This window comes from Sylvia atricapilla, chromosome 1 (genome assembly GCF_009819655.1).
Source record: "Sylvia atricapilla isolate bSylAtr1 chromosome 1, bSylAtr1.pri, whole genome shotgun sequence".
Taxonomy (NCBI): domain Eukaryota; kingdom Metazoa; phylum Chordata; class Aves; order Passeriformes; family Sylviidae; genus Sylvia; species Sylvia atricapilla.
In genome coordinates, this window is record NC_089140.1 from 15,959,047 (window position 1) to 15,977,767 (window position 18,721).

At 35.8% G+C, this 18,721-nt stretch overlaps 1 protein-coding gene across 1 annotated transcript in view; it reads left to right on the top strand.

Moving 5' to 3' along the window:
• Positions 1–18,721, top strand: part of MPP7 (MAGUK p55 scaffold protein 7) — a 148,193-nt gene that overhangs the window by 117,194 nt on the left and 12,278 nt on the right. Inside the window, exon 13 of the mRNA XM_066315663.1 lies at positions 14,798–14,968. Coding sequence (XP_066171760.1) covers positions 14,798–14,968 — 171 coding nt within the window. The remainder of the gene's footprint in view (positions 1–14,797; positions 14,969–18,721) is intronic.

Sequence of the window (18,721 nt, forward strand, 5' to 3'; positions counted from 1 at the left end):
AGGAAGGTGACATAGAGAACAGAAAATTGGAAAGAACTGCTGGGTTCAAATTTTTTTTTTTTTTTTTTTTTAGCCCATGTATGAAGGTGGGAAATTGATAGTGCTTGATTTCTTCAGACTTTTTTTTAAATCCTTCATCTTAATATAGGGTTTTCTAGTGCTTGGAAGAATAATTATGTGGAGAAATGTGTTCTGTAGATCATCCTGAACTTGATGTTTATTGAGAGGCTGCTTGCAGTGGATCCCATCCAGTCATGTGACCTGAATTTTCTTAGCAATTTGGAGAAAAAGGGCAATTTGCCAGTTGATATTCTTATGGCTTCCAAGAAAGGTGAAAACCTGTTGACTTCAGGAGAGCTGCTGAGAAAAGTCCCTTTCCTCATGGGAATGGGAGTTGCACTAGGAAGCTTTCTTGGCACATGGTATGTAGCCGTGGATGTTGGTCTGCTCTGTTCAGTCAACTCATTCCACAAATCCCGTGTTTTGTAATGAGGAAAAAAACCTTGATACATACCTTTGTTTTTAATAGGGAAAATTGAGAAAAAGTACTCTATTTTCTTGAATACTGAAAAGTGTGAGTCACTTGTGGTTCTTAGGTGGGGTTCCAGAGTGGTAGTGTCCTTTTACTAGAAAATTAATTTAAAAATCAGTTAAAATCATATAATGTGCAAGAAGTATCCTATAACTTCTTTTTTTCCTTTCTTCTCAAACCAGTCCTGGAACTGGAAAGGACTGTTACATTTATCTATACAAAGAGCTCTCTGAAGCAGTCAACAACTGGTTTTGCTTTGATAATTAAGTTGTTTCAAAACCTGAAAGGAGATAAATTGGATTACTTCTGGGAAGCCTTCTTTCTGTTTCCTATTTCGATTTTTCAGTCTTTTCAGCATATCAGTGCACGTAGTTACTAATCTTTTCACATATATGTGTATCATACATTTGGAAGCAAAATAAAAGTGGGGTTTTTTGGTGATGATTGTATGCATACCCATATTGAGGAAAGACTAAAAAATACTTTCTACAAAACTTTTTCTGCAAGAATTATTTGCACTGAAATATACAGATGCAATCTAGTTCTAAATTATTAAAATGATCAGTTTTTAATGGAATCATTCTCACATTGTACCTGATAAAATGAAAAGCATTTCATATGTCATGTATGCACTGGAGAAGGGGGCAGAACAATGTACTCTCCATATTGAAAGGTAAGTGAAATCACACTTTCTCATGTGCAAATGGAGAAGATGCAGTTTGATGGTATCTGGGTATGAAGTTGAAGGAAACCGGGAATGTAGGTGGAGCCTGCTTTGGCAAGAGGAAGATAAAGAAAAAGTAGGAACAAAAAAATAAACGGAAAAGAGAGGAAGTGAAATTTTGTATTGAGGGTGAGGAAAAGGAGAGAGTATTGCAACGAGGGCTATGGAAGAACACATGGACAAAATCTGCCCATAAGCTCCATTAAGCAAAACCACAGAGTGGATGGGCTTTGAAATTGTTAGATTAATGCAATTAACAGTATTGTGCAGGAGCATTGCTGTAGTCACTATTTGTGCAGTGGTTCAGTTGCTTTTTGATTCTGTTTAAATAAAATACTAATATATTTACTTTGTAAAAATCTTTGAAACAGTGAATGCAAAAATTAGTCAGCAACTCTGACCTGATTTGTTTTGCTGTTGTTGGTAGAAAACCTTAGTAAGTTCAATAGTAATGTTTGATGCATGAGATAAGTGGCTGTTAGGTGTTCTGACCTGCTGATAAGATTATGTTAATTTCCAGCCTTAGGGTTACTGCAGAAGTGATGGAGGAATAACAAACCACTGAAGTATTTTCAGCATTTCTTTCCGTATTTAACAGCAATGACGTTTCAGCAAAAAGCAGTTTTGTACATTAATGCTGTGGGGGAAATGATACTGGGGAAAAAAATTGTAAGAACAAGCAGCATAGGAAAAAAGTAGGAAAATGGAATGAAAGTAAAAGAGCAGAGTTGCATGAGATGTGTGAGTAGGACTAACCCTGCATGTTTACGTGGGTAAATGAGCCATATACCTGAATGGTGTAAGGGAATTCTCTGGGACACGAAGGCAGATTCAGTAGATGTGTCTGCCTACCTGCAGTTGGCTTTTGTGTGTCTGAGCTTGTGAGCCACTGCTGAATGCCAGCTCCTCGGAAACTTGCTCACCTGATATTCCTCAGTAATATTTAACAGCATTCCTGGCTTTAGGTCGTCATCTTAGCTTGGACAGCTTGTCAGCCAGAGCTGCCTCTGCGAGTTCTCCTGTTGCTGCATGCTGTCTAAATTGGAGTGACATGAGAATGAGAGTTTGTACAGGGAAGAACTATTTGTTTAATAGCTCCCAATCTGTTAACTTCAGTACAAAGACTACTCATGCTCTGACTGTAATAAATACTGCCAGCAGGTTTGGTCTTTCTTGCACACGTAGCTTATTTTAATTTGTAGGCAAAAGTGGTAACCTGTTTTGTTAAGGAAAAACATTCTTTGAATAACAACCAAATAACTTACTATTCTGCAGTTGTTATAAACTGCAATAATCAGGCAAGAAATTATATTCCTTCAGCATAATTTTGCTTTCACAGTGGTTACTGTGTTTATTGTTATGTTATGTATGTGTTGTCTCTGATGAAAATTACTGGTAACTTTATATTTTATACTAGTGTAGCCTGTAAGCTCTGTCAACTTGTGCCCTGTGTTCATATGAATATGTGTATAGTCATACACTATGTGTAGAGTTTAATATATGTATATAGCTTATATGACAGAGTTGTTCAGAGATGTCTTTTCCATGAAAATACATTTGTTCTGTGTACTTAATGCTAAATGTAAATACTTACTGTGATAAAGCCATCACCATATAGGTTTTTCTAAAAGTTTAAAACCCATTTTACTTTCAATTTTGATTTATGATATGTGATTGACATTGTGTGAGCAAGAGGAAACTTAACTGCAGCCAAATGCTGTTCATTCAACAAGATGTAACCCAGTTTTACCCATAGTTGAGTGTCTTTGAATTGAAGATTATGTCCTGTCAACAAAAAAATTTAAACAGGCTAAAAGAATAAATGGTTAGTACTACTTGTATTTTAAGACCAAACATTTAGGATAAATGTATAGTAGGATTCTTGTGCTTGTTATAATTGCTGCACAATCTTAACTCTGCCTTTCTTCTCAGCATTTTTCTGTGTTCATATTTGAAACTTGATTGCCCACCTGCAGCTAGTTATGAGTATAAACAAAAAATAAACTAGACCTATAGAGTTAAATTAGCACATTAGCATTTTTGTTCAGAAGTCTCCTGTCCTTACAAATCTTAACTTCCTGCTACCACAGAAAAATTAAGGAAACCTGAAGCTGGATGACATTTGAGTCAAGGTCACGTGAGACAGAACTGGAAATGGATCTGTCCTTCATTGCAAGACTATCCTTCTTCATTTTCCAAATTATCTTCGTAGAGATGCTGTTATCTGATGGTTTTATGAGAGATTTAAATTTGATCATCTTACATTTCCTATTGCATGAACATAATGTATCATTCAATCTACAAAACTCCATAGATTAAAGACCTTCAAAACAGTATAAATTTTGATTGCTCTGTGGGGCTGTTCATCACTAAAAAGTCGTGTGTTTAATATATTCACTGTAATGCTGACCATTGTACGTCACCATTTCTTACTTGCTAAAGTAAAGTATAGTTTAAGGAGCAATGCAGCTTGTTTGTGATAAGAAACTATAACAGAACTGCTGGCTAAAATTTTAGATTGAGAAACATTTAAGTAAAATTGCTTGGTGGAAGTATTTTTGAAAGAAAGTCAACAAAAGGTAAAAACCTTAATCTGGTTCTGGACTGTTCCCAAGAGTTGAGAATGTTCCTGGAAGTGGCCCTGGTTTGGAGCTTCCTAAGTAGTACAATTTAGCTGAGGCCTCCAAAAACCAAATCTTGATTACATTTCAGTTAAAATACATACAGTAACACAGTGATTGTGGTATTGGTTTTCGTTGTTATAGTTTAGCATTGTTGGCTACATTGAAATCTTTCTAAAATGAATAAAACCACCTAAGCTTCCATTCTGCTCGTTTCCTATTTCTTTTGTCCCATTTGTCCTGTTACAGCTTTGTTGTCATTTCATAAACCTGTTTAATGACTATTTTCTTTGGAACTTCCTCTCCTTTCTCACCACAATATATTTAATTGATTGTATTTCTTCTTTTCTCAGTGTTTTATTTGTTCCATGTTGCCTTATGGTTTGGGGTTTTTTTCATTTTGTTATTACTTTTGTTTTCTGACTTTCCATCAGATTTCCTCCTCTTTAGTCTTTGACCTCTTTTAGTTTTTCATTTGCTCTTTCCAGCTGAAGACCTTTCCTTTCTCAGCCCACTTCAATTTAGTGAAACTGTATTGGCCCGAGTTTTTTATGTCTCAAAGCTTTGCAACTTTGGGCACTTACTTGCTGCATGCATACAGCTGTTTCAGATGCACAGAGCTGTGTTTAGTAGTGAATCACAATACAGAGTTTCCTGGCAAGTAACTTCTGACTTTACTAGGGACAGGCAATAGCTCTGGTAAAGTTCCTTGTGAAGTTCATACTGGGAGATACATGTTTATAGCTGCATTAAGCTATGAAAACCCTGTGATTTCCAAGATCTTTTCGTTACAGACTGTTATTTTCCACCTTAAGAGTAGCCCAAGAAAGTTAAGAGGTCTTAAGAAGGAAGATTTTTAAAAAAACACAAGAAGTTCAGAATGCCTTTATCTCAACATTCAACCTCAGCTTGTAGATGTTTTGGCCTGTGCTTTCTGGGATTGGCCGACTCACTTGGGAATCCTCATGTCTTTCATTTATAGATAAGCATGTTCCCTTCCCTGGCAGGGGTAGCCCAGAAGCCTGGATTCCTGTCAGTATTCTTAGCCCTGGTGCTGTAATTTTACCATTTACCACACCTGCAGGACTCCTGTGAGGTCTGCAGTAGTCAGGGTTGAGCGAGTGTACACCTGTACAGACTCTGTCCATGTGTACATACTAACCTCCTTTGCTCCTGGTCTGGGTTTTCATGTTCATAAATGAGGGCTTACCAGTGTTAAAACACCAGACAGTATTTTAAAATGCACACTCACTGGTTAAGTCAAATAACGTTGTTGAATTCAGGAGGCTTTTAAAATCTGTTTATGTGAATTGGCCTTGAGCATTAATGACTTGTTTTCGGGAGATACATTGCCGTCTATTGAAAGTAATGGAAATGGAAATATAGGAAAATTTGTTGTACATCACAGAAAAGGAGAAATGAGTTAGTACCTGGAAGTCAGCCTGCCATTCTAGATGCAGCCTTAGGCCATTTGTCAAGAGCTGGGAGCTTTTAAGGTCAAGAGAAAAAAATGCTTTCACCTTCAACTCACAAAACAGTCTACACTCTTTCAAGGCAATAGATGTGGTCAGCCAACGAGTGTTCACCTTGGAGGACTTCCCAGCCAATATGGTGACCTTGACCATAGAAATAAATTTTAAATAAAGTTCAGAAAAGTCTTCCGAATTAATATTTTAAAATGTAAGTCATCAAGAAAAAGTGGTACCAAGAAATGATTGTACAAAACAGTATTTTTCCTGCAGCAGAAGAGACTCTTGCATCCATTTCATAATGTGAAATGAGAAGAGCTCTTCCATGTGGTCATACATGCAGGAGAATTTTGGTCTAGCCTTTGTTTTGTACATTCGTTATGCATAAAAGATTGTAAAAGGACTGTTGAATAATTTTTCGCCTTCTGAGAAAATACATGCTTCACGGAAAGTCTTTAAAATTGTTTGTTTTTTTGGGTTTTTTTTTTTTTAGGCCTATTTACCCACATTCTAAAGGAAATTTAAATGAGGGGTAGACTGTTAAATCTCTCTATAAATCCTAACTTTAGTATATAATATCTTTTTGAACAAAAATTCATTTTATATATCTTCCTTTTCTGTATAACCCCAAAGATGATTACAAAAATGTATGTTTTCTGCTATCGAGGCAACAGAAATTTATTGATTTACTACAGGTAAGGAGGAAGTCTTAAGTAGATCTTTTATGTTAGGATATATTAGGATAATGTCAAAGAAAAGATGACAGGAGTATATCCTTTCAGCGTGTTTTCAGCTGCAATTGTAGACCTTCAAAAAAAAAGGCAAAAAAAAGCCACAACTGAAAAACCTTTTCAAACCTTTTCAAAATCCATCTTGAAGGGCAGTCCCAGCTGTTACTTTAAGTGCAGAAAAATACTGAGATCATATTCATTGTAGTGATTCTTAGAAATTCTAGGTTAAGACTGATGAATTGGAACTAATAAACTTTGCATTTAATACCAAAGAGATCTTCCATGACAACAGGGTAAGACAACATTTCTACCAAATGAATCATGGAAGAATTACATATGGGAAGTTTAAAGTGCACGCAGTATTTCAATGCCTTTTTACATCCTTTTCTGAGTGTAGTTAAACTCAATACTGGTATGTCGGTATATGCCTGATATAATGGGTGCTGTCAAGAGAATTTGAGAGTAGCTTACATACCTGACTCTTTTCCTATTTATGAAGTATTAAACAATAATACTTTGTCTTTTTGGCTGTTCTAAGATGAGGAAGCGGTTGAGTGTGGTAGGTGCATTTTTCTTCTTCAATTTAACTTCTCTTTCTTAAGTTATGTTTTCACTCTATTTAATGATTTCCTTTCCTATTTCTCCTTTGTGCTTCTCAGAGGAAATTGAAGGTACATGTATAAAAGTTTCCCTGAATAGCCCAATAATTTTATTTAGAGAACATGTGTTTAGAATTAAATTGAATATAGTCCAATGTTTCTAAGAGATGTTATACATATGATGCTTTTATATTGCCACCAAATACACTGAATCATGTTTTAAAGTAGATAAAAATGCCAGAATATTCCTACTTGCTTCATTTAATGATCAGTAATTTGAACTGTTGTTTTAAACTGCTTTCTCTCTCTTGAACTTCTGCAAGATATGTATGGAAAAGCAGTATGATAGAATAATACTGGCAGCACTTGGGTGGGCTGGGATGGAGAGAGATGGTTCCGAGTTAATTATGTGGCCATGAGAGGTCTTGTGTTTCTAATTAATACTGACAGACTTTCTCTGAGATGGTAAAAGGTTCATCATCATTACTGTTTTCCCTCTGAGTTTCCCTCTGAGTGTAGCCAGTTATTGTTAGGTTTGCAGCATATGTTAAAATAATAGCAGCTGATCTCTTGTGTTTTTTTTGTTTGGGTTGGTTGGTACTTTTTACTTAAGAGGCTTTTGTTTATAAAAGCATTAAAAATTGTAGTTCATATTTTTGATCAAAGGGCCTCTGGCATGTAAAAATATACATTACAGCTATTTTATATTAAATGAGAGGATGTGTTTTTGATCAAAAACCTTTCTGTCTAATCCAGTGAGCCAAAACATAAAGCTGAAGTCTGATAATGTATAGTTTACTGAAAAGCTTGATTTACATCAAATCGGTTTGCTTTCTTTTAAGTGGCATATTTTCTATTACCTGATAAAATGTGAATAATACAGTGTTAGAATTTTTTTTTAGAATGTTTGTTGTCATCACAACTTTTGCTTGAAAAGGTAAAAAGATCAGTGTGCATGCTGCAAAATCAAAGAATATCTCCAGCTAAAATATAAAACAATAAATATTGTTTTATGTTTTAAAGAAAATGGCTTATTGAAAGCTTTTTAATGCCATGCTTTGTACAGTTGTCATTTTAAAAATAATTTCTTCTGTATTTTTTGCTGGGCTTCTAACTATTCTGCTTTATTTCTTGGCTCTTATTCTGTATGCTTTTACCCTTCGTCCAGAAGATGCTGAATGTGCTGGTCACAACAGTGGATCCTATCTAGGTGAGCAATTGGTTACAAAAGACAATTTTGTTCCTTTTTTTCAGCTTCTTTTCCCTGGAGCTACTGTGTCCACTTTGCTTTTGGGGGTAATCTGCATACCAGTGTCCTTACTCTGCATGACAAATGCATGCATATTAAGGTTTTAAACATGGCTCATTGGATTTGACATAAAGGGTTTATGTAGTGTATGCCTTTAACTGGTTAAACATAGGCTACTAAAATACTGGTTTGATTTCAGTCAGAATTTTTTAAGTACATGAAGCAAGCTATGTGTTTAATGAAACAAAAAGGTTACTGTATCATGAAAAATTTGAGTAATTATTTAAAAACACTTTCCAGGTTTTATTCAAGTTTTGCGTACACATTTTTTTCTTTGTACACGTCTATCTAACCATTTTGGGAGTATTCAGTGAGAATACAGAGCAAATTTGCAGGCACCAGTTCTTTTTCCACATTACAAAATATCAGTCATAATAACTCAGTAGCTTAAATTTAGTTTTAAAGCTAGTCTGAGCTCAATGTATGATTGCAGGGAATGGGGAAGAGGAGGGGCAAGAGTCATTTGGCTTAATTTTCAAGATTCCAAATTTCAAACAAAAGTAACATTTAAAAAAGGTGAATGTTCCATGATACGTTTCAACTTTTTAATTTGTGCCATTCTGAAACCTATGTAATAATATTTTAGTTGAAACTGTCCACAATTCCTGCCAGCTAAAGGCTGGCTGGAGCAGATTTTGTGGCAACCAGCCCTTTTCCCAAGACTTTCATCCTCCTACGACAAAAGGAGTGGGGAGAAACTTGTCCAAGTACTTTAGTATTTCCAAGCCAATGGGCTCACTGGAACATCCCAGACCAATACTGTAAATTGAAGTTGTTTTCACATTGCGCTTTAATGATTTTAAATGTGGTATATAAACTACATCAGGTATACACAAAGTATATCCCTGAAAGAACTCTGACCATTTTACAAAGTCTTAGTGTGGTGTAATTCCATCCTGTGTTTGTGAAACTTGTGATTATCTGATCATGCTGAAAATACACTTTTTACCTTTGTTAAGTAATCAGCTAAGTTAATGCTGAATTGTAATTGTATTGAAATACTGGGTATGTTTGGAAAACGGTAATTTGGATGTGATTCCAGTTGAAACTAATTTTCCTTATCAAATTATTTCTTTAAAACAGGAACAGCAACCCCCCCCCCCATCTTTTCTTTCTGTATGTTAATACATACTGTATGAATTATTAGGTTGAGACTATCATGATTTTGCAATCATATCTTAGTGGGCTGTTGCTTTATTTGAGAATGAAGGTAGCAAAACAGAATCTGCCTTTTTTAGGTACTGTAGCTTTTTTTGCTGAAACATTTTGGTCCATAGTTACCAAAAAGACATGCCCATCTTAGGAAGGAGGTGTCTTGAGGAAGAAGCTACTGTTGTCCCAGAAACAAAGAACAAAAAAATCAAGATGGGTTGTCATTTACTTAGGCAAAACTTAACAAAAATTATTCAAAAACTGCTAAATACAGTTCAGGCAATGGTTTCTTTCTTGAGAGCTTCCATGTAGTGGAATGTTGTCAGGAGTCCAGAGGTGGTACCTTCAGCCATCTCGGGCTAGGTATGTGGTTTTGGAATGAGATGTCAGAGAGGAGAGTCAGAAGGCAAAAAACCCTAATGTTAGGGCCAGTTTTGGGGTAAGAACACAAGTATATTCACTGATTGTGATTAAGTAGCTTTTTGGTTTAGAAATTAGAGGTTCCTGGGAACTCATCACTAAGAATCATTTATTTAAAATTTTCCTATCTTAAGAACATGCAGGTAGGCTTTTGAAAGTTGATGTTACCATTCTTTTGCATGCAGTAACAGGACAGAGTGATTTATAATTAAAACTGTCTCGTGCACTCCAGTGTTTCCTTGTTTCAAAACCCATATGTATGGCTCTGGTGCTTCAATCCATGAACCAGATTACTCTCTGAACACCCAACCCTTTCTGAAAGGATATATACTTCAGACATACATACAAGGTGGTCATGAAGAGCACAGGAAGGCAGAATGTCTCAGCCATTTGGGGTCAAATCTTTTATACCCAAGGCTATACTGCTATTCATTTGAACCCTCTCCTCTAAAGTGACTCAGATAAATTTAATGATTTTCCACCAAATTCTAATATTTAAGCCACAGTATGGTATCGTATGTTTCTGCTGTAATTTCCTGAGGAATTGCTGAGGAAAATGTTAGGAGCTTGCTTTTGCCAAGCTTAAATTCTGGTTACATTGCTTGAACCTTTATGAACATACAGTAAATATAGATGAATATCATCTGTTTACTATTCTCAATTTCATCTTTAAAAGCCAGACATAATCTAAATTTTTATTAACCCTGTCTAAATGTGCAAGCTGGGAATCAGTCCAGAAGCAAACAGAATAAGAAGTCTGCTGTGTGTTTGTGCAGTTCCTGTGTTACAATAGAAATCCTCAGTATATGAGCCAGTGTAAAAAAACACCAATATTTTGAGGAAAAAATAATATCCATAAATATCTAGTAAAAGTATTACATTCATACAAACCTAGATAGTGACCACGGTACCAAACTTACTTTTGTCAGTAATATGAACACAAAGGGTGCTCTTAAATGCATTTACAATTAAATAGAAGTTGTTCGCTCCAGGACAAAATTAGATTCAGTGAAGAACATATGTAATTTAAACACATACTTAAGCACTTACTTTAATGAAAGCAAATTAGCAAAGGCCTGTGTAAGTGCTTTATAGCATTCTGGAGTCTTACTTGTGAATTTATGAAGCATGCATGAATTTATGTTTTATTATTTCCTGTTAGTGTAGTCAGTCTGAATTTGAGAAATTAACTTTCTGGTTTTATTAGTATATTTGGACTGAAATTCATACAACCAAGTTGCAATCTACTTCTTCATAATTGTGTCATTAAATGTAAATAAGCACAGCTATTTACATCATCATCCTTTTAAAATATTGCAAGGCAGGCAGGTTCACACATTGCCTGTTTTCAGTTAGGATTTCTATGTGGGGCCCCAGTGGATTTCTTTGTGTAAGTGTAAGGATGTTGTTCTGTAATGACGAAATGTATACTGCTAAGGGTTAAAAATCAAACTTTTCTGCTAAGGTGTTCTTTTCATTCTGAGATATAAGTGATTTCTCTTTGATTGTTGGCCCTTAATTAGGTTTATTAGAAGTGATTTTTTATTTTTATTTCATATTGAGAAGTGCAAGTTTTGAAGACATCCGTAGTTTGAGAACATTTGTGCTTAATATTTTCTTTCCAGAGCCTGCTCTTATTTCACCAAATCTGTTACATTCCAGCAGTAGTTTATGGGTTTGCATGTTCAGTAAGCTTCTAGTCATGTAGCTGTAACCAGTGAGCTGGTGCAAGCTTCTCAGTGTTCAGGAGATTATGTCGCTTTAGTAACAGAGTTTTCCCATTTTATTTTATAGTCTGCATACTTGGCAACTAAGGTTAATCTCTGCTGATACTCATATTCCAGAGACAGTGTAGCCTGCAACTCCCTTCATGTTCATCAAGATTTATATTATCAAATATTCTAGGCAAGCAATACATTTTCCTTCTGTTCTTTATAGGAATTTACTTTTAACCTAAATAATTTTATAGAAACCTTTTCTATCGCATATTAGTATTGGGTTTGGTTCTCTGTGGTAATCGTCACCATATTTTCATGATGCACTATTGTTAATTTAAATATATGAAGTTTGGTTTTCATGTTTTCAAAACTATAAAATATTCAAACAGTAGAATATTTTTGCCTTTTCATAAATGCTTTTATTCCTTAAAAGTACCATATTGTTTCAGTTCAGCTTAATATTTTTGTGCAGTCATAGTTCCCAGCATAAAATGCAATTACAAATGCAGACATTCAACAGAAAATAGATATTAGCTTTTCTATAAAACAGCTTCTAGGTCACAGAAAAGTTAAGCCATATATCAGAAGACATATGATGGCAGATGATGAGCAATGAAGAATGAAGATGCTTTCAGGAATGTAGCAGTAGTATCATAAAAGTGTTGGATATATTTGAAACATTCTCATCCTTCCTCTTGGAACTGTAGGTTTTCCTTGGGTTTGAATGCTATTTAAAGCAAACTTGCTTGCAATTCTGTATGGGGCTATTCAGATGGACTTTGAGGAACAGTTTAAAAAACTTTCAAATTGACAACAGTCATAAAGTAGCAAAGCAAACAGCATACCACAAACTTTCAATAGTTAGTAGTTTTACAGAGCATCTTCACCAGCACACTGCAGAAAAGTCAGCCTTACTCTGGTTTCAATTCTGTTTGAACTTCTTGTTGAGCTTTCTTAATATACAGGATAATATTACTATTTTCATTTTACCAATGAGTTTCAGTGGCAGAAATATGAAATATTTTATTCAGGAAAACATATGTTAGCAGTGGAATCATATCACCTGAGTCTTTGTTATGTTTTCTATGGAGCCTGTAAAAGTGACAGGGCTGAAAGATTTTCTCCTTTTTCAAGGAGTGAAAGAAATTAAAATTCTTAAATAATCTACTGATAGTTTGCTAATGATGTTTGAATAAATTGTCTGGAGAAAAGAGGAACAAATTACAAATGTTCTTACCAAAACCTAAAAGTGGGGATTGAATTGATAGGAAGATTTTGCAGAGAAATACTTTTCCTAAAGATTTCACAGTTCACCATTTAAGTGGAGGTTGAGAAGCTGTACAAATGGCATTTTGAGACAGCTGATCAGGGGCATGGAACTGTTGTTAATTGTAAGGTTAATTCGACACCAAACTGGAATGGAGACCATTGACATAGCTTCATTTGATCATTATTCTTACTTTTTGCCTTTTCCAGATACATTGATTCGTGGTCTTGTAACAAAGCTCTTTATTTTGGAAACCATTAAGTAGTCAACAGTGAAGAATTATTCTTTCTTTGTTCTGTATTTTTTGTTTTTCCATAAAATGATTGTAAAGAGAAAAAAGATGCAACAAACAATATTTTTCAGGGGTTTGGGCAGCTTGTTTTGTTGGATTTTGGGTTTTTTTTAATCAGGAGCATTTTAGATGAGGCCTCAGGAAACTTGTAACTCACTTCATGTGTCTGTAGTCTGTATTGCTAAAGCTGCTTTAACCTTTCTTTATATAGCTGGCTATACACTTAGGCGTAGTTATGATCAAGAGAACATCCTTGTGTCTTGATGGAACTTCACCATAGGGCAAGATATCCCAGGCCCTCTTGTGGGTGTGTAAGCTTTCCAATAGAGCATTTCTATTTCTGACTGCAGTCACTTCAATGTTAGTGTTATTTAAATAATAAAATAACGTAACCCAATCTATTTCCTTTTCATATGTGTTTTCATATCTCATATTTTGGTCTCTTCTATGCTAGCCCACCTCCTACTTAGTCTAGACTATACTGTACTTCTTAAAAATATAATCTGCCCTTTCTGTGGATGCTAGCTCTTCTCCTCTGTCATAGATTTTCAGTTTACTTATTCATAGTTTGAATATCAATGGGTTGACATCATGGTATTCTCAAAGAAATCTTTCTTCACCTTTTGTGTGTATGCTTGTGTTGTAGATTCCCATAGGTGTAGGGGCTCACATTAATTAAATAACTTGGTTAACATTCTCTATGGTCTAGGTTTTGTGATGATTTATGCTCAATGAAAGTGTATGTGTGCAAAATGCTAAGCCTATATTAAGCCTGGTAGAATTTCTCTTCAGATCTGGTGCTAAATATTTGCAGAACTGAGTCTTGAATTTGCATGATACTACCTTTGAAGAAGAAATTGTAATATGATTACTTCTCAAACACCTAAACATAGGTGCTATTATAAGAATATGAAAACATTTCAATGAAAATTTGGGGTTACCAAAAGTTTACACATTTATTGTCCTATGAAGTGTTCTGGGGGAAAAAAATCAACAACTTTTCCAGTATTTAAAGTATAGCTTGTATTTTACTCTACTACCACCAGATAGTGAAATAAGCTTTGCAGTCTTTCCTATACTTTCTTATAGAACAAAAGCAGTGTTGTAGAGATACCAGTAAAATTTAATGTAATGCAAAATAAAGGATTTATTTGAAAAAATCTAAGGTAATCATTAACAGAAGAATAAATTGGTATTTAACATGTAGTATAAAATGGGGGGTTTGTGCTATTCTGCTTGAAAATGCCGATCATTTTCTCCTTTGAGAGTGCTTAAAAGTTATGTGAAATTTCAAGTCTTCTCTAGAAGGCACAATAGATATCACACAGTTGATGCAATTTTAAATATAGATCTTTTAATTTCATAATATGTGTACTGTATTTTCTAAGATGTTTCTAGTATTTTGTAGTTTATCTAAGAGCGCTTGGATTGACTATTAAACATACTCAGGAGAGGTTTAATGCAATTTTTTTAATATGCTATCAGCATGGAGCTAAGCACGACAGAATTGTTCAGGGAGTTAATTCTCATTAACTCTTTCAACCACCAGATGTGTTTCTATCCTGTGTTGTATTTGATGTCTGTGTGCCTTGGTGATTTAATAGACATGCATTGGATGTGGTATGACACTCCAGCTTGCATCAATTTGTGTATATATATCAATTTATAAGATACTCAAAGTGTCTAAATAATTAAATACATTAGCAATTTATTGCAACTATATTTCACACTTTGTTGTTGCAAAGGTTATTTTTTTATTGGTAATCTTAATTTTGCAGTTAAAATAGGTACCTGATACAGTTTAAAAAAAATGGGAAATGTCATTCTAATGACCTGAGTTATTAAACATATAATGCCCTTTTTATTCCATGCTCCAATCCTTGAATGTTTGGAAAAGACTGTTTTCAAATGTTTTAAGAAGGCTTATTTTCTTACTTTTTAAAAAAACCTGTTCTTACTACAGCTGGTTTTAGAAGAAGCTTTCGTCTTAGCAGAAAAGATAAAAAAACAAACAAGTCCATGTATGAGTGCAAGAAGAGTGATCAGTATGATACAGCAGATATCCCAACCTATGAAGAAGTCGCCAAATATAGACGACAACCTAATGACAAATACAGGCTTGTTGTTTTGGTTGGTAAGTTATTATCTTTTTTTTTTTTTTTTTTTTTTTTTTTTTAACCTGGTAAAACAGACACCTGCTGATTAGCACAGTGCTTGCCAGAAAGTCATTTAGATTGCAAGGGATCTCAGAAGTTCACCTTGTCCAGCCTCCCACTGAGTGAGATTAACACCAGGTTCCGAGCAGGCTGCCCAGTGGCAGCAGCTTCGGGAACCTGCCTTCCCATCATGTCTTCTTAGTAAAGAGGCGGCCTCCATCTTTGCAGCGAGTGTCAGAAGGGCACTGGTGGGTCTCCCTGAAGACATTTCTTCCCCAAGCTAGGCAAGCCCAATTCCCCCAGTCTCTCCTAGAAGTTATGTGATTCAGCTCCTGACCATTTTCGAGGCACTCTGATGTCTTTGATCCAGTTTAACAACAGCATTTTAGTGCAGGGCTTCTTGTGGACAGAGAATTCCTCACAAGAGACTGAGAAGTGCTAAGTGAAGGGGAAGAATCATTCCCCTCTATCTATGGGCCAGGCTCTTGCTGATGCAGCCCAGTCTCCTGTTACTTTTCATTGCTGCCAAGCGAGCACTGGGAACTCATGCTTAGCTCTGCCCACCTGAACCCCAGGGTCCTCATCTTCCAGACAGTTAGTTCCCAGCCTGTAATGCACAACTTTGACCTCATCAAATTTCACTAAAGTTCTGCCAGCCTATGCCTGGAGTTCTCTGAATGGATGCCCTGCCCTTGAGCAAGTCACTTGTATCACCCATCTTGCCATGGGCAAGCTTTGTAAGGGCCCACCGTGTGTCATTGGTACAGATGTGAAACAGAGTATGTCCCAGGGAACTTCCCTTATAATGAGTCATAGATTACAGACCAATAACCTCCTCCATTTGAACATGCTCCAGTTTTTCACCTGTCTAGTGGTCCACCTTTCTAGACAGGATGCCCCAGCTTTGCTTTAGGAGGTTGTGTTCAAAGCTTTCTAAACCAAGGAGAGATGAGAGGTACTATGGTTGCAAGTCTGAATGCAGCGGTCAAGCTGTCCTAAAACTCAAAAGAATTATGTTGATATTCCACTCTTAGAGATCAGTCAATACATCTATGTGAAAAAGAAAAGAACAGGATAAATACCTGAGGTCAATGAAGACAGACAATAAAAGTGAAAAGAGACAAATCCACCTACTGCCTTAGAAAAAGTAAATGGACAAGAAAGGTGGATGCAAGGCGGACCTCTGTATGCCAAGGATGAGTGTAAGCATAACTGCTGAGGACTCAACATAGTATCCTTAGTCAGCTTTCTGTTCTTCTATAATCTGTCGCTGCCATGGCTTCCTCACAGCATTTATTATATAATCAAAATGCATTGCATCAGTCTCTCAAAAAGAGAGAAAGTGCATTATCTTAAGCTTTTGAAAGGTAACAGTGGGAGTACCAATGAGTAACCATTGCTTTGAGTGAGTAATGTCTCATTGATTATTGTTTCCTTGGCAGTAACACATAGACTAATGCTTCATTAGTAAAACATCCTCCATTCTGAAAGCAGCAGAGCAGAGAAATATGACCCTCTGTCAGAGACTGTTAGGAACTGTTGAGTAGCTGTGTTTTTATATTCCTCATATCCAAGGGAACATTAAATTGAGTTTTTAATAAACAGTTTTGTCACTCTCCAGCACTAAAAATCAGCCACCTACTAGTGTGATCACTGCGAGATTGTAGGTTATGTACAAGAAGTAATAACATGGTTGAGTTGATTTTACAGTTACATCAACAGAGTGTAGTGCAAAAGTGTGATAAATAGACTTTTTATAACAAATTGCATGTCTGATCTAAGGAATGCCTAGAGATTCCATCTGATTTCTGTTGTAATAAATCAAATGAAGAAAGAGTGCTTTTTCAGTAACAAAAGCAATTCAGAAATTTACTGCGGACTTCAGTAATTCTAATGTTTTTTCTCTGGATATTAAGAGCAGCTTAAGTCTGGCCAATACCATAAAAACGTCTTGGGCAAAATGTGGAAAAACTAGCAGAGCTAAGCAATACAGGTATAGTAGAAGCGAACACATTTTAAAAGCTTTTTGTGTGCCAGTAGCAGTGTTCCATATAATGCATTGAATATAAGTTGTATAGTAGTACCAGGAAAGAAATGGACATGAAATTAATTTATGGCTGTAATTGGTGCAGACATCTTCACTAGATGTCTGTTGTGTTATGCTAGGTCTAAATATATAATTTATTGTTTAAAGGGGGACATTTAGGTTTGGGATTGCCTTTTTTTAGGGGGAGGGAGTTTGGCAGCTTTGAAACAAATTTCACTTCTTTTTGAATTGGTCTGATCTAATTTAAAGAACATGAATTGCACACACAGTAATTTCAGTGCCCTGTTGTGTGATACACACTACTCTCAGGGTCAGTTCAATGTATCAGTTTGTCAAGATTTTATCTTGTCTGAAAATGTAAGTTCATGAATAAAGCCCTGCAAATGCTTGGGGTTAAAATAACATCATGTGAAGCAATCATGATACAAACATTTCTGTGTGCTTTAATTGTTAGGATTGTGATGAGTCTAAAAACAAAATGATCCAATATTACATCATCAGTCTGCTTCTAGTAACTTACTGCTCCCAAACTGCAAAGAAATCTTTAAAGTCTTTCATCACAAATATTGCCTGCATCCTAAGTGTTCCATACCTCACAGCCCTATCAGATAAAAGTAGAATATTCTACTGTGATGTGTATTATTTAGACACTAGAATTTTCATTTATATTAATGAGGGAAAAGTCCCACTCACAGTCTTCTGCTGTAGTTAATTTTAAGAGCCAGACTAGCATACATTTTGTTTCCTTAGAGTTAGAATGAATGTGCTACATGCAATAACTTTATCTGGCATAGTTTCAGCTAACTCAGAGCTTTCTGAAGGGGCAGGATAGAGCGAAGTTATCAGTAACAAACCATGAGCACTTGTTCCCCAGAACACACGCTGTTCCATGCATGCAGTGTGATCCCCAGAAGTGTGCAGAGCCTTCCAAGTTCTGTGGTCACCCATGGTGATGCCTCTGTTCAGAGTGGCAGTGGTGGAAGCAAGGACCAGAGGTGTGTAACCATAAAAAAGTTGTTATTGGTGTCTGTCACGATCAGAAAAGCCTCTCTCTCTGAACGAGGCTGTCAGTACTTCCCACAAAGATGTGCTTCTGGTTGCTACTTTGAAGAAAAGGAATCTGGGACTGGAAAAGCTTTCTATTTCTTGTATTGCTTAGAATTTTTTTTTTTTATTCTATTGCCTCTGGTTTTATCATGAATGAGTTATGATGAGGCTAGGTCTATTTCAGAACAAAGGAGGATGAAATGAGAGGACCTTTTAACTCTTCACATCTCCTGACTTAGCTTTAACATGCTCTGTAGTGGTTTGCAGAGTCTTAATTGATCTACAGCAGTAATGCAGGAAAATGGCTTGCCATGGCCATGTTACTTCATGTACTAAGTAGACAATGAAGAAAGAGACCTACAATTGCTATCTGCATTAAAACTTCCTGATTGAAGGTCAGCAATGTTCAAGAGCAAATACTTAGGCTGTAACATAGTGCCTAGCCTTGCCCCTGACAACACCAGTATGAACTCACTGATCCTACTTCAGTGAACTGCCAATCTCAAAGTACACTCCTACTGCTTGTTAAAATGTACTGAAACACAAAATAATGAGGTTCTCCTTTCCTACCACACTGAGCTGCAGTCAGACATGCATGTGCAGTCATTGCATTATAGTGTACTAGGAACTGAGCCGC